Below are 15,526 nucleotides of genomic sequence, written 5' to 3'. Positions count from 1 at the left end.
TGCTGTTGGTCTCCCATGAGATTAGGCTCTCCTTGAAAGCCTTGTGTCCCTGGTGTCTGGCAAAGAGTATGATTCAATAAATGAATGAAAATGTGAATTCATGAAAGATTTCAATCTCTCTGTACCTCACTTCTTCATCTGTGAATTGATAGGTTTGGACTAGATGACGTTCTAAAGGTCTCTTGCAGCTTTGAAAGTCCTGGATCCCAGTATTTTACTCTGCCTGTATTTCATACAGTTCCTGTCAGGTACTTAGGTACTGTTTTCTATCAGGTAAATACTAGTGAATGAGTGAGTGAATGTATAATAATTGTTAATAACCCATGCTAATAACATTAAGTTGAGAGAAGAAAAAAATGGTGATAGAGAAGTTATAGACAAAAAGGCCTACATGTAACCTTGACTTTTTATACAGTCAGTTTCATACTTTGGCAAATAGCCTGTCTGCAGAGAATCTTTCCCATTTGGTTTCTCATCATACCTTTATACCTCCCATCCCCAGCTCACTCTTGTTTTTTGCAAGTCACTTTTTTATTAAGCTTATGTCTTGTTTTTGTTTGTTTGTTTGTTTGTTTGTTTAAGATTTTAAGTAATCTCTACGTCCAATGTGGAGGTCACACTCACAACCCCAAGATCAAGAGTTGCATGCTCCACCAACTGAGCCAGCCAGGTGCCTCCAATTAAGCTTATGTCTTAATAACTCTTCTACTTCCAGAAGGAATTTAAGGTGCTATCTGGTCAATAAAGGGGGATAGGAGAGAGAGAGGAGGAAAACTCCTCTATGTTCTAACTCCTTGAATGCCGGGACTGTCTTTCTCATCTCTATACATTCTTCGGTGCTTTGCCTGGTACTTGGCATGTAGCAGACATCAGTATATTGTGGGTTCGGCTCAGGATGAAAGGAATGTTGACCTAATAGCAAAGGTTAGCTGACACACTTAACTATCTGTTCTGGAAATAACACAATATCACCTGACAGCATTTGCTTATAAACTGCTTTTGAAGCATTTCCATTTTTAATTAATGCCATATTGCACCTTACCAGTGAGTCATAGGCACACAATCTGAGGATTTGCTCTCTGCTCCATGGTACCTTATATGGATTTCTGTCAGCACTTACCATGTTGTATTGCCCCCCTGATTAGGTGGTGAACTCTGGGAGGGGACAACCGTATCATTTTTTATCTCTGTGTTCCTAGCACCTAATCTCTCACAATGGCTAGCGTAGAAATTCAAATGTTTATTGAACTTGAATCTTTTTTTTTTTTTAAATGTTTATCTTTATTTTTGAGACAGAGAGAGACAGAGCACAAGCAGGGGAGAGGCAGAGAGGGAGGGAGACACAGAATCAGAAGCAGGCTCCAGGCTCTGAGATGTCAGCACAGAGCCTGACGTGGGGCTCGAACTCGTCAACTGTGAGATCATGACCTGAGCTGAAGTCGGATGCTCAACCGACTGAGCCACCCAGGCGCCCCTTGAACTTGAATCTTAAAGGGATGTTGAACATCCCCAGTAAGTGATCACTCCCAGTCTGTGTTTAAACCCCTCTAATGGTAGGGAGCTATCTTTTGGGTCATCCTATTACCTCTTTGAATACCTCTGTTGCAGTATTCTTCAAATTGGGCTAGAATTTTTATTTCTGTAGTTTCAGCTTAAAAAAAAATTTTTTTTAATGTTTATTTATTTTTGAGAGAGGAAGAGAGACAAAGCATGAGTGGGGAAGGGGCAGAGAGAGGGAGACACAGAATTTGAAGCAGGCTCCAGGCTCTGTGCTGACAGCAGAGAGCCCCATGTGGGGCATGAACTCATGAACTGTGAGATCGTGACCTGAGCCAAAGTTGGACGCTTAACTGACTGAGCCACCCAGGTGCCTCTGTAGCTTCATCTTTTTAGTCCTTGTTCCTTTTTCCAGATCCTGCTTTTGCAGGATGCAGATGCTTTCTTTGCATCTTTGACCATGGAAGCACATGCAAGCACTGGCACTGCCAGAGGATGCCTCTGAGGAGTGTAGGCTCAATTCACCGGGGACTATTTGTCCTGAAAGCCAACCCACTGTAATCCATCTGATGTCATTCCTTATCTCCACTTTATTTCTTTGTGTTTTTCCTTCTTGAAGTCCTTTGTTATCTCTTTGCTCCTCAGAGGAAAATCTGGTAGGTAAATGTAAACTCATTAGTTCTCTCTAAAGTGCAGCTTTCCCAAGGGGATGCTGAGTTGTGGCCATGGGGCTTTTGGCCCTGGGCAACTAGGGAGAAACTGTGGGGAAAGAAGAAGCAGGGAACTGGAGGCAGAGAACATAAGCCATAAACCAGGGTTTGTGGTCCCTCTGTTCTCCTTCCCCTTTCCCAGTAGGGTGTTCTCAATAACTTAATGTGTCTGTTACTTTTTTTTTTTTTTAATATTTATTTATTTTGAAAGAGAGAAAGAGAACGGGGGAGGGACAGAAAGAGGGAGAGAGGGAATCCCAAGCAGGCTTTGCCCTGTCAGTGCAGAGCCCGACTCAGGGATCAAATCCCATGAAGCATGAGATCACGACCTGAACTGAGATCAAGAGTTGGACACTCAACTGACTGAGCCACCGAAGCACCCCAATGTGCCTGTTACTTAAGAGGACTCTAGTGACATTTTACTCTCCATTGCCCATTGCTTAACGTCTTCTTGAGTCTGTCAGCACCCTCCAGAAACAGTTTTTTCTCCCTCTATTCTTATGGTAACAATAGCTAATTTTTTAGTGCATACTGTGTACCTGGCACTGTAGTAAGCATTTTACGTGACATTAGCTCTATTAATTCTATTTTAATACTATTATTATGTTCAGTTTCTACATGAGAAAAACCAAGACACAGCTAAGTAATTTTAATTTATTCAAGATTGCATAGGTTGTAAGTGGAGGTGGGATTTGAACTTGGTGATAGGATTCCATGATCTCTGTTGCTGGTGTACTCTATAACACGGACTCACTGTTTTCAAAATTCACCACATTTTTATTGAACATTTAATTATACCAGATACTTTTTTGGTCTTGGGAACTCCTAAATGGATAATGAGACTATCTCTGCTCCAAAAGAGGTCACAGTCTAGTAGAGAGAGGAAGTGATAATGACGTAAAGTATTATGAGTAGAGTTATGCACAAGGTACCACAGGTACATGGATGGAGTGCATAATTGTATTTGGGAGTGTTAGGGAAGACTTCAGAGAGGATAGGACATTGGATTGATTCTTTTTTTTTTTTTTTTTTTTATGAGTTTATTTGTTTTGAGAGAGAGAGAGAGCCAGAACCAGGGATGGGACAAACAGAGAGAGAGAGTCCCAAGCAGGCTCTGAACCCCCATCACAGAGCCCAACAAGGGGCTCAAACTCTTGAACCTTGAGATCATGACCAGAGCCAAAATCAAGAGCTGGACCCTCAGCCGATGAGCCATCCACATGCCCCATCATTGGGCTGATTCTTGAGGGGTAAAAGTTTACCATGTGAAGGAATGGAAGCATGAAATCTCTAATCCTTAAGCATATTATTCTTCACTAATAAAATATTTGTTGATGATTGCTTTTTGTGCAAGGGGCTATGTTAGGCACTTGGGTTGAGAGAGAAGATGCTAATTCATGTTTCAAGGAGCTTATAGTTCTGTTAGAAAATGAGACATGTAGTCCAGTTGGAAATGCAGTGGCTATAATTATAAAATAAAAGGTCCAGTGGGGCACCTGGGTGGCTCAGTCAGTTAAGCGTCTGACTTTGTCTTCAGTCATGATCTCATGGTTTGTGGGTTTAAGCCCTGCGTTGGGCTCTGCGCTGACAGCTCAGAGCCTGGAGCCTGCTTCGGATTCTGTGTCTCCCTCCCTCACTTGTGCTCTCTCTCTCTCTCAAAAATAAATATATATACTTTAGAAAAAAAAAAAAAAGGTCCTAATTACCTTATCAGTAGAAAAAACAAAATACTATGGGGGAAGTAAATCCCTTCTCATTGATAGGGTTAAGGAAGTCTTCTTTGAGAAGGAGCCTTCTGACCTGGACCTTAATGGGATGTTCTAAATTTCACTAGAGAGCATCAGGAATAAAGGCCCCAAGTAAATGTGAAAAAGAAGGATGTATTTGTGGAGATCATCAAGTAGCTGAGGACTAAGTGCTAAATCTAGAAATATAAGTTGGGGCCCATACAAAGTTGATTTTGAATGCCAGGCTGAGGAGTTAAGGTATGTTTTAACTCAGTCATCAGTTATTGAGTGCTTATATATGCCAAATACTATGCAAGGAGGACACAAAGATGAACGCCTGGCTCCTATTCTCAGGGGATTAATAGTCATATAGGGGAAGACAGACATGGAAACAAATAATTGTGGTATAGTGTAAGTTGTGTGTTATATACCATGGTGACACAAAGGAAGGAGTGATTAACTCTGCTTAGGGGGATCATTAAAGACTTAGAGAAGAAGCTTGCGTTTGTTCTTAAGGATTAAACTTGAGTTCAATAGATAGTCTATGAGGTAGGGAAGAGTGGTCCAGCAAAGTGAAAAGATCTGCAAAGGTTTGGAGGCAGATCCTGGGAACTTTAAGAATTTCTGTAAAACTGAGTACAGGCTAAATGTAAGGGGATAACAATGAGCAGTAAGGTTGGAGAGACCTTTTTAACAATATGCTAAGAAGCTTGGGTTTAAAACATGTTCAGATCTATGTCTCAGAGTGATCAAGTCTGATAGAAGTGTAGAAGCTATTTTGGAGGGATCCAGTTGGGGAAAGAAGAAATTATTTGGGAGTACTTTGGTAGCTAAGAGATAATGAGGATCTGAGCAGAAGCAAAGGCAGGGAAGGTGGAGAAAAGTGAGCAGCTATAAAAATATCAAGTAACAGTGCTTCCACTTATTTTTGTGTGCTTTTCATTCCTCCCCCTAATTCATTCAGTGACGCATTCATGAAGCATTTATTAAATATGTAATCTGGATTGTTAATTCAATCTTTCCTTCCTCAGTACTTGTACCTTCAATATGTCATGCATTTTCCTAGGTCCCAGTAACTCAGCAATGAACAAGACAACGAAGGTCCTTGCTCTTGTGAAGTATACTTTCTAATGGGGGCATGCAGGTAACAAGTAGCAAACAGGATAACTCCAAATGGTGACAAGTGCTCTGAGGAGTGTAGGGTGATGTGATAGAGAACAACTAGGAAAGGTTATGAACAGCCTATGAGGTGATATTTGAACCAACACCTGAGTGAAGAAGATCTGGCAATTGGAAGATTGGAGGCAATTGGAGGCAGACATGTGTCAAGTGGAGGGAGAAGTATAAATCAGTGGGAATGAGTTAGGCATGTCTTGGGACCAAAGAGAAAGCTAGTGTGTGAATCATAGTGAGCAAGGAAAAAATAATACCAGTCAGGTCAGGGAGTTTGGCACAGTCAGATCTGTAAGGCCTCATCGATGCTGCTAAACATGTTGAATTTTCCTGAGAGTACAATGAAAAGATTTTGGATGGTTTGAAAGATAGGAGTGAGGTGAGCTGGTTTGCATTTTTTTTTTAATTTTTTTTTTTTAATGTTTATTTCTGAGGCAGAGAGAGACAGAGCATGAGTGGGGGAGGGTCAGAGAGAGAGGAAGACACAGAATCAGAAGCAGGCTCCAAGCTCTGAGCTGGCAGCACAAAGCCCGACGTGGGGCTCGAACTCACAAACCATGAGATCATGACCTGAGCCGAAGTTGGTCACTCAACCGACTGAGCCACCCAGGCGCCTCTGATTTGCATTTTTAAAACAATCTTTCTGGCTGCTTTAAGGAGAATGCATTGTAAGGGGCATTCAAGAAGAGCTGTTAGGAGATTTGCAGTAGTTCAGGTGAGACCTGATAGTGTTGGGGGTGCGGTAGCATAGATGATGGGGAGAAGTGGATGAATTTAGAGTATGTTTTGAAGTAGAGCCTACAGGACTTGCTGGTGGATTGGATATCAGATAGAAGGGAAGGAAAATAAGCTTGACTTCCAGGTTTTGGGATTTGTTTTGCTTTAAGTAATTGGCAACGCCATGGTTGATGGTATATGTATTGAAATAGGAAGGACCAAAGGAGAAGTCTTAGGTGGGGGAGAAGAAATGTGAAAAATTCTGTTTGGCTATTTTATTTGACATCATCCCCACTGTTTGTTCGAGACTGTTACTCAGTCTCTGTTTATTTCCGAAGCATGTGGTTTGTTTGTGTCTAGTGCTAGGTGTGAAGTAAGAGGGGGATGCTGAACGAGTAAGGCATAACATCCATCTAACATTTATTGAACACATACATTGTACCAGATTACAGGCTAGTTCTTTGAAACAAAGGAAAGTAAGATTCAAGTGATGCTCACACCCAGTTCACATCCAGTAAGATTGCTTAATAGGAGAAAATATTTGCAAATAGTATATCTGATGAAGAACTTACATTCAGGATATATAAAGACCTCTCACAACTCAACAAGAGAGAGATAAATAACCCAATAAGAAATGGACAAATGATCTGAATTGACTTTTCTCCAAAGAAAGTATACAAATGGCCAATAAGTGCCTGAAAAGAAGTTAAATATCATTAGTCATCAGAGAAATGCAAATCAAAACCACAATGAGGGGCCCCTGGATGGCTCAGTCAGTTGAGCGTCCAACTTCAGCTCAGGCCATGATCTCGCGGTTTGTGAGTTTGAGCCCTGCGTCAGACTCTGTGCTGACAGCTTGGAGCCTGGAGCCTGCTTCAGATTCTGTGTCTCCCTGTCTGTCTGCCCCTCCCATGCTCATGCTCTGTCTCTCTCTGTCTCTCAATAATAAATAAACATTAAAAAAAATTTTTTTTAAAAAACAATGAGATACCACTTCATACTCACCATGATACTATAATGAAAAAAGGCATAATAACAAGTGTTGTCAAGGAGGTGGAGGTACTGGCACCTTCATGCACTGCTAGTAGAAATGTAAAGGGGTGCAACAGCTGTGGAAAACAGTTTCATGGTTCCTCAAAAGGTTAAGCATAGAAGTACCATATGACCCAGCAATTCCTCTCCTAAGATATATACTTTAGAAATAAAAACATGTGTCCACACAAAAGCTTGTACACAAATGTTCTTAGCAATATTTTCATAATAGCCCAAAAGTAGAAACAACCAAAATGTCCCTCAATTGCTGAATGGATGAATAAAATGTATATCCATATGGTGGAATATTACTTGGGGAGAAAAAGGAGTGAGCTACTGATACATGCTAGAACATGGATGATCCTTAAAACATTATGGTGTCTGAAAGAAGCCAGTCAGAACTGCATTTTGTATGATTTCATTTATATGAAAGGTCCAAAAGAGGAATATCTATAGAGAAATAAAGTAGATTAGTGGTTGATTAGGTATGGGGGTGTTGCAGATGAGATGAACATGAGGTTTGTTTTTAAAGTGATAGAAATGATTTACAAGATGGTTGCACGGGGGTACCTGGGTGGCTCAGTTGGTTAAGTGTCTGACTCTTGGTTTCAGATCAGATTTTGATCTCACAGTTCATAGGTTCAAGCCCCACATTAGGCTCTGTGCTGACACAGTGCAGCCTATTGGGATTCTCTCTCTCCCTCTCTCTTAGCCCCTCCCCCCATTTGCTCTCTGTCTCTCTCTCAAAATAAAACTAAAGTTAAAATTAAAAAATAGATTTAAAAAGATGGTTGCACAACCCTGTAAATATACGAACAGTCCTTCAATTGTCCACCTAAAATGGATGCTGTTCCTCAACAAAGCTTTTAAAAAAAGAAAAGATCCTTGACCTGAAGATGATTAGAGTTTAGTTATGGAAACAGACTCAGAAACAAGTATAAAAAGTAATAAATGTGACCTTGGAGATAATGTACAAATTGCAAATTTCTGCAGAAGAGGAACACTTCACCTGAGGAAATCTATTAGACTCTTAAGTATCTTGAGAGTGAGAGCTGTTATTTATTATTGTATTTCCAGTCTAGAGTTCAACATATGCCCACCTAACAGTTGTTGAATGCAGTGTGAATGTATAAAGTTGGAGAATATCTTTTGAAGGAGGTAATACTTGAACTGCATCTTTGAGAGTGAATAGAGATGGACAGTGAAGATGAGGAAAGAATTCTAAGGAGAGAAGATGGCACTGGCCAAAGCACCAAGGTATAAAAGGGAAGAGCATGTTAGAATGGTAGGTGGTTCATTCCTGGATTGTGGCTGGAGTACAAACCATTTGGGGGAGACTGGTGAGATAAATAGCTGGTTGGACCAGATTATGAAGTACCTTATATGTCATACAAAGGAGTTTGGGCTTTAATCCAAAAACAATAGAAAGTCATTAAGGTCTCTTTTTTTTTTTTTTTTTTTTTTTTCAACGTTCATTTATTTTTGGGACAGAGAGAGACAGAGCATGAACGGGGGAGGGGCAGAGAGAGAGGGAGACACAGAATCGGAAACAGGCTCCAGGCTCTGAGCCATCAGCCCAGAGCCCGACGCGGGGCTCGAACTCACGGACCGCGAGATCATGACCTGGCTGAAGTCGGGCACTTAACCGACTGCGCCACCCAGGTGCCCCATAAGGTCTCTTTAAGTAGGGGGCTGATATACTCAGTTGTGTGTCTAATAAAGATCACTGTGGCTGCTCTTATGTTATGAATCTGTTCTGGCAAGATTAGAGTCAGGGAGATGATCTTGGAGGTCACTACAATATCCTAGGAAAGAGCAAGGGATAAAGTCTGAACTTTAGGAGGTGTGGCAATGAAAAATTCAAGGGAGATTCCATAGGTGGGTAGATGTGGCTAGCAAGTAAAGGCTTTAAGGAGTTTGTAGGAAGGATAGTTCTGCTCTGGAAGGGTTTCTGGAAGAGGTGGCATATGGATTGGGTTTTAAAAGAATGGGTAGAAAGGTTTAGAGTATGTAGGAGGCTGGAATGCGTGTAGGAAAGAGTGAGAGAGGGAGGAGGCTAGTCTGAGAAGTATGAATTTGATGGGAAAGGAATTTAAGAACCAAAGAATGATAGGTGCCCCCAAGTTTGATAATTGTTGAATGAGAAAGAGGTCATTAAACTATTCCTTCTACTTTTATATATATTTGAAAAGTTTCACTGAAAAAGCTTCCCAACTCAGCTGGCCTGTAAGATATACTTTCTGGTGATGGTAGGAGGGGTGGGGGTGATGAGCAGATAGCAGCCATAGCAGTTGTTACAACCAACACCTACTTCCACTTTCTTGCTCAAACTGTGCTGTCTATATCAGGCCTTACAGTTTGCCTAAGTAGATCCAATGTCTGCATGATTTCCAGCTGATTTATGAGGTCTGTTTTAAAAGTGAGGTAGTTGCATTTTGATTTATTGGCCTTGAATTCTTGACAAGGCTGTGGAGTTTAAGAAGATTGTGAATGAGAGGAGAATGGAGAGCTACAAATATGGAGAGCCTGTGTGAACCTTGGTATTTCACTTGTCCTAATCACCCAGCAGACCAGAGCATCTGTCCCTACAAGATAGAAGAGGCAGTCCTCCTGGTATGTTGTATTCATATCAGGTTCAGGAGCTAGCTAATATCTCTTTTCTCTGCACTTAAGTAGTAGCACTTTGTTTAAATTTTTTTTTTTCAACGTGTATTTATTTTTGGGACAGAGAGAGACAGAGCATGAACAGGGGAGGGGCAGAGAGAGAGGGAGACACCGAATCGGAAACAGGCTCCAGGCTCTGAGCCATCAGCCCAGAGCCTGACGCGGGGCTCGAACTCCCGGACCGCGAGATCGTGACCTGGCTGAAGTCGGACGCTTAACCGACTGCGCCACCCAGGCGCCCCAGTAGCACTTTGTTTAAATGTCAGTGGTTGTCCTTATCATACTATGTTATGTTTAATAGTCTGTTGTGTCCTTCCCCCCCCCCCCCCCCCCCCCCCGACTGAATACCTCAAGGGCAAAGGTTGGGCTTATTCGTCTCTAGTTTTTGGGAAAGAATGAAGTCTTTAGCTGCATGGTTAATCCGTCTCTAACTTGAAAGGATCAACTGAGACCTCTGAAATACCAAGTTTGTCCTGGTGGATGGGGTTCCAGAGGTTAGGGCCCTTTACAGTTAGCAGGTACTTGAAGCAAGGACAAGAAGCCATCCCCTGGTGATGGATATTCCTGATGCATACCTGTGGTAATCATTTGTTAAAGTTTCATTGATGTAATTTGGTAGCATCCTGTTAAATTACAGCTCACCACACTGAAGGCATTTTGTTTTTAGTTGTATGGTAACTAAAGGAAACTGTGGCAGTTTGGAAAGTCAAAATATTAGAGCTGACTCTGAAGCTTTGGAGTTAGATTTGGTAGAATTATTACAGCATTTTAGCTTTAAAGGACCTCAAAAATCACCTAAGCCAACCCCCTCATTGTATATATGGGGAAATTGAGTCACTGAGGAAGTTTCCTATTCATTGACATATAGCACCTGTGGTGACATATCCACCTGTGGTGGATTAGTAGGACCTACAAATGTTTTTCTCTTCACTGAGAAAGGTAGTTGTTGCCCTAAAGCCATTTCTTGGGGTGAAAAGTGGGAATGAGATAAAACCCAAGGAAATAAGACCTACCACATGGGCTAAGTATAACGGCTCTCTCACCCAGCATGTTCTCTTGTTGTTGGAAACCTTTTGGGGGAAGCGAGTATCTACAATGTAGTCAACAAAACAGTCTCCTTTTTCACTTTCTTCTCTTTTCCTGCTTTATTTTCCTTCATAACACTAACAGAATTTATTATATATATATATATTCACATATATGTACATATATATGTATACATATGTGTGTGTGTGTATATATGCTTATATGTGTTTATTATCTGTCTTCTTATTAGAAGGTAAGTTTTATAAAGGAATAGACTTTGTTTTATGCTTGTCTTTTGATTGAATGAATGAATAAACATTTTTTGGCTACTTTCAAGATGCCAGCTATGTGCTTCCCATGACTTTGGTGTTTGTAGGTCAATGACATGTCTTTCTTTTTTGGGGTATGATCATTCATGAATGTATCTGAACCTTTTTTGAACACAGAATACACATTATTGTCAAGTGATTTTTCAGTGACTTTATAGTGCTCATACCAGTGGAGTGAGGTTACCTTTTATTGTGGGTTTAGGCAGTGTGTAAGATTTAGTGTGAACTTCAAACTCAGGCTGATTGATCAGATAGGCTCAATAGAGGAGAAAATCTTACAAGCAGTAGAGCAAAGACTTGGCAGCTGGGGAGAAAACACTTGGTCCATAGCTATGGGGTTACAGCAGGACCCACAACTGACTTATCCATTAGGGACAGTGCCCAGAGACCCACAAAAATGTCTTAATTTACTTTAATAATAAGAAAAAAATGAATACAGTCCAGCTTGGATTATACATCTTTATAGTAATGCAGTCATAAAATATATTTTTCTTGTGCAGGGGCCATGCTACTCTTCTCTGTATTCCAGTTTCAGTATATGTGCTGCTGAAGTGAGCATTTTTAAATATTTTTTTTTAATGGAGGAAGGAGCCCACAAAGGCAGAAGTACTTGGGGCCCATGACAATCATAATGTGACTGTAGGAGGACTTTGTGACTAGTCATTGATTTGGTCATTTGAGGCCCTAAGCTCTGTCTCTGATTTCTCCCATAAGCTCTGTGACCCTTTCCCCATCACTCTTGGCAACTATGATAATTCAGTGAGTCATTACTCTCCTTTATATCTTATCTGTGCCTTCTGTAGAGTGGAAACAATTGTGCTCCCTGGGCTAACTAAATTCATACTTTTAAAACAGCCTAATTATTTTATTTTTTATCTGTCTTCTCAACGGCAAGAAAAAAGTCTGGTTCATCTGTACATCCCCATGCCTAGCCCTGGACCTGCACATTTAGAACAGGAGTACCTCAAATGAGAATTGAATAAATGAATAAATGTCTCAGATCTCACAGATAGCTTTGAGGCCTTATTTGTTTGCTTATTTTTTTACTTATTTATTTATGGTATTATATACAGTTCTTCAGCTATCTTTTGGACTTTTCTGAGGTTCTGTCAGCAAAGTTTATAGAGCTGTGGGGACACTTGAGAAAATGATGTGGAAAACAAGGGTGTTGCACCATCTTCCAGAATTAAGAGCCAGTGTGAAGAATTAGGTGCACATTGGGAATGAATTGTCTTTTCAACAAATGGTGCTGAGACAGCTAGCCACATGTAAAAGAATGAAGTTGACTCCTATCTCATACCATATAAAAAAATTAACTCAAAATGGACCAGTGACCTAAATATAAATAAAACTATAAAAATTTTAGAAGAAAACATAGTCATAAATCATGACCAAATCATGAAATCTTCTTAGATATGATACCAAAAGCATAAGCAGTTAAAGAAAAAGTAAATAAGTTGGACTTACCAAAGTGAGAAACGTTTGTGTTCCAAAGGATGCTATCAAGAAAGTAAAAAGACACACCACAGAATGGGAGACAATATTTGGAAGTCATATATCAGATAAGAGACTTATCTGACTTATAAGTCACACATCAGATAAGTATCCAGAAAATATGTAAAGAACTTTTACAGCCCAACAATAAAAATATAAATAATTCAGGGGCTCCTGGATAGCTTAGTTGGTTGAGCATACAATTCTTGGTTTCAGCTCAGGTCATGGTATCACGGTTCGTGAGTTCAGGCTTCGCATCGGGCTCTATGCTGACAGTGTGGACCCTGCTTGGAATTCTCTCTCTCTGTTCCTCCCATACTCTCTCTCTCAAAATAAATAAACTTAAACATATATGTGTATATGAACACGCGCTCGCGCGCGCACACACACACACATAATTCTGGGGTGCCTGGGTGGCTCAGTTGGTTACATGTCTGACTCTTGATTTTAGCTCAGGTCGTGATCTCAAGGTTCATGGGTTCAAGCCCTAAGTCGGGTTCTGTGCTGATGTCATGGAGCCTGCTTGGGGTTCTCTCTCCCTCTCTCTGCCCCTCTCCTGCTCACATGTGCACACTCTCTCTCAAATAAGCTTAAAAAAATGCACCAACTGAAAGATTGTCATAGTGGATGAAAAAAAAGATCTGCTATATATTGCCTACAAGAAGTCCCTTTTTAAGTAAAAGGATACATATAAAATTAAATGAATAAAGAGAGATATAGCATACTAATACTAATCAAAAGAAGGTAAGACTAGCTATATTAATTTCAGACAGAGCAGACCTCAGAGCAAGGAAAGTTATTGGGGATCAAGAGGGGCATTATGTAGTGATAAAAGTCCATCCTCCAAGAAGACGTAACAGTCCTCTATATATACCTAACAGCAGCGTGTCAAAACATGTGAAGTGAAAGCTGATAGAACTGCAACCGGAAGTAGACAAATCCAGATTATAGTTACAGGGCTTAGCATTCCTCTGTCAGAAATGGACAGATTCAGCCATCAGAAAGTCTGTAAGTACATAGCTAAATTCAGTTAACACTATCAGTCAACTGGATATAATGGACATCTGTAGACTGCTTCATTTAACAACAGCAGAATAGATTGACCTTCTCAAGTTTTCATGAAACATTCACCAAGGTAGACCACAAAGTTTCTATAAAACACAACAAATTTAAAAGAATAGGAACACATTGTCAGAGCACAGTGGAATTCAGCTAGAATTCAAGAAGAGAAAGAAAATCCACAAATACTTGGGGTGCCTGGCTGGCTCAGTTAACCATCTGACTTCAGCTCAGGTCATGATCTCACAGTTTATGAGTTCGAGCCCTGCATCAGTCTCTGTGCTGACAGCTTGGAGCCTGGAACCTGCTCCAGATTCTGCATTTCCCTCCCTCTCTCTACCCCTCCCTCTCTTGTGCTTTCTCTCTCTCAAAAAATAAACATTAAAAAAAAATCCACAAATATTTGAAGATCACACGACACACTTCTAAATAACACATGGATCGAAGAAGAAATCTCAGGAGAAATTTAAGTATATTTGAACTAAATGAAAATGGAAACTCAACTTACCAAAATTTGTGGGATGCAGTAAAAGCAGGCTTAGAGGAAAGAAAGATCTAGAATCAATCACCTATGGATTCATCTTTGGAACCTAGAAAAAAGTGCTAATTAAAGCCAAAGTAAGCAGGAGAAAAAAAATAATGAAAAACAGGGTAGAAATCAATGGATTGAAAATAGGAAATCAGTAGAGAAGATCAACAAAATCAAAATCTGATTCTTTGAAAAAATTGATACAACTGGTAGGTCTGTAACCAGGCTAACTATGAAAAAAAGAGGACACAAGTTACTAGTATTATAAATGAATGAGGGGACAATTCAAGAAAGTACAGACCAATATCTCTTACGAACATCAATTTAAAAACCATCAATAAAATATTAACAAATCTGACAGTGTATAAAAAGAATCATACACCATGACCGAGTGGGATTTATCCCACGTGTGCAAGTTGATTCAGCGTTTGAGAATCATTTAATGTAATCCATCACATTGATAGGCTAAAGAAGAAAAATTACATAAATATATGAATAGATACAGAAAAAGCTCTTGACAAAATCCCATACCCATTTAAGATAAAAATTCTCAGTGGCACAAGAACAGACACTCAGATCAATGGAAGAGAATAGAGAACCCAGAAATGGACCCACAAACGTATGGCCAGCTAATCTTTGACAAAGCAGGAAAGAATATCCAGTGGAATAAAGACAGTCTCTTCAGCAAGTGGTGCTGGGAAAACTGGACAGCGACATTCAGAAGAATGAACCTGGACCACTTTCTTACACCATACACAAAAATAAACTCAAAATGGATGAAAGACCTCAATGTAAGACAGGAAGCCATCAAAATCGTCAAGGAGAAAGCAGGATCTTGCCTGCAGCAACTTCTTACTCAACATGTCTCTAGAGGCAAGGGAAACAAAAGCAAAAATGAACTACTGGGACCTCATCAAAATAAAAAGCTTCTGCACAGCAAAGGAAACAATCAGCAAAACTAAAAGGCAACTGACAGAATGGGAGAAGATATTTGCAAATGACATATCAGATAAAGGGTTAGTATCCAAAATCTATAAAGAATTTATCAAACTCAACACCCAAAAAACAATCCAGTGAAGAAATGGGTGAGAGACATGAATAGACACTTCTTCAAGGAAGACATCCAGATGGCCAACCAACACATGAAAAAATGCTCAACATCACTCATCATCAGGGAAATACAAATGAAAACCACAGTGAGATACCACCTCACACCTGTCAGAATGACTAACATTAACAACTCAGGCTGCAACAGATGTTGGCGAGAATGTGGAGAAAGAGGATCTCTTTTGCATTGTTGGTGGTAATGCAAGCTGGTGCAGCCACTCTGGAAAACAGTATGGAGGTTCCTCAAAAAACTAAAAATAGAACTACCTTGTGACCCAGCAATTGCACTACTAGACATTTATCCAAGGGATACAGGTGTGCTGTTTTGAAGGGACACATGCACCCCCATGTTTATAGCAGCACTATCAACAAGAACCAAAGTGTGGAAAGAGCCCAAATGTCCATCGATGGCTGAATGGATAAAGAAGATGTGGTATATATATACAATGGAGTATTACTCGG

The 15,526-nt window shown here is 40.2% G+C and overlaps 1 protein-coding gene and 1 non-coding gene across 6 annotated transcripts in view; one reads left to right on the top strand and one right to left on the bottom strand.

Moving 5' to 3' along the window:
• Positions 1 to 15,526, top strand: part of RNF121 (ring finger protein 121) — an 82,371-nt gene that overhangs the window by 7,114 nt on the left and 59,731 nt on the right. The window contains exon 1 of one of the 5 annotated variants that reach the window (XM_045038790.1): positions 5,058 to 5,078. The exons of the other annotated variants lie outside the window; for them this stretch is intronic. Coding sequence (XP_044894725.1) covers positions 5,073 to 5,078 — 6 coding nt within the window. The 5' untranslated portion in view covers positions 5,058 to 5,072. Of the gene's footprint in view, positions 1 to 5,057; positions 5,079 to 15,526 lie in introns of those variants that run through there. 5 annotated transcript variants of the gene reach the window in all.
• Positions 11,330 to 11,434, bottom strand: LOC111556811. The gene has a single exon (XR_002736534.1). It is a non-coding gene; the product is annotated as a U6 spliceosomal RNA (small nuclear RNA).

The sequence above is a fragment of the Felis catus genome, chromosome D1, assembly GCF_018350175.1.
Source record: "Felis catus isolate Fca126 chromosome D1, F.catus_Fca126_mat1.0, whole genome shotgun sequence".
Lineage (NCBI taxonomy): Eukaryota > Metazoa > Chordata > Mammalia > Carnivora > Felidae > Felis > Felis catus.
The sequence above is the reverse complement of the archived record's forward strand: the minus strand, read 5'-3'. Positions and strand labels throughout refer to the sequence as shown.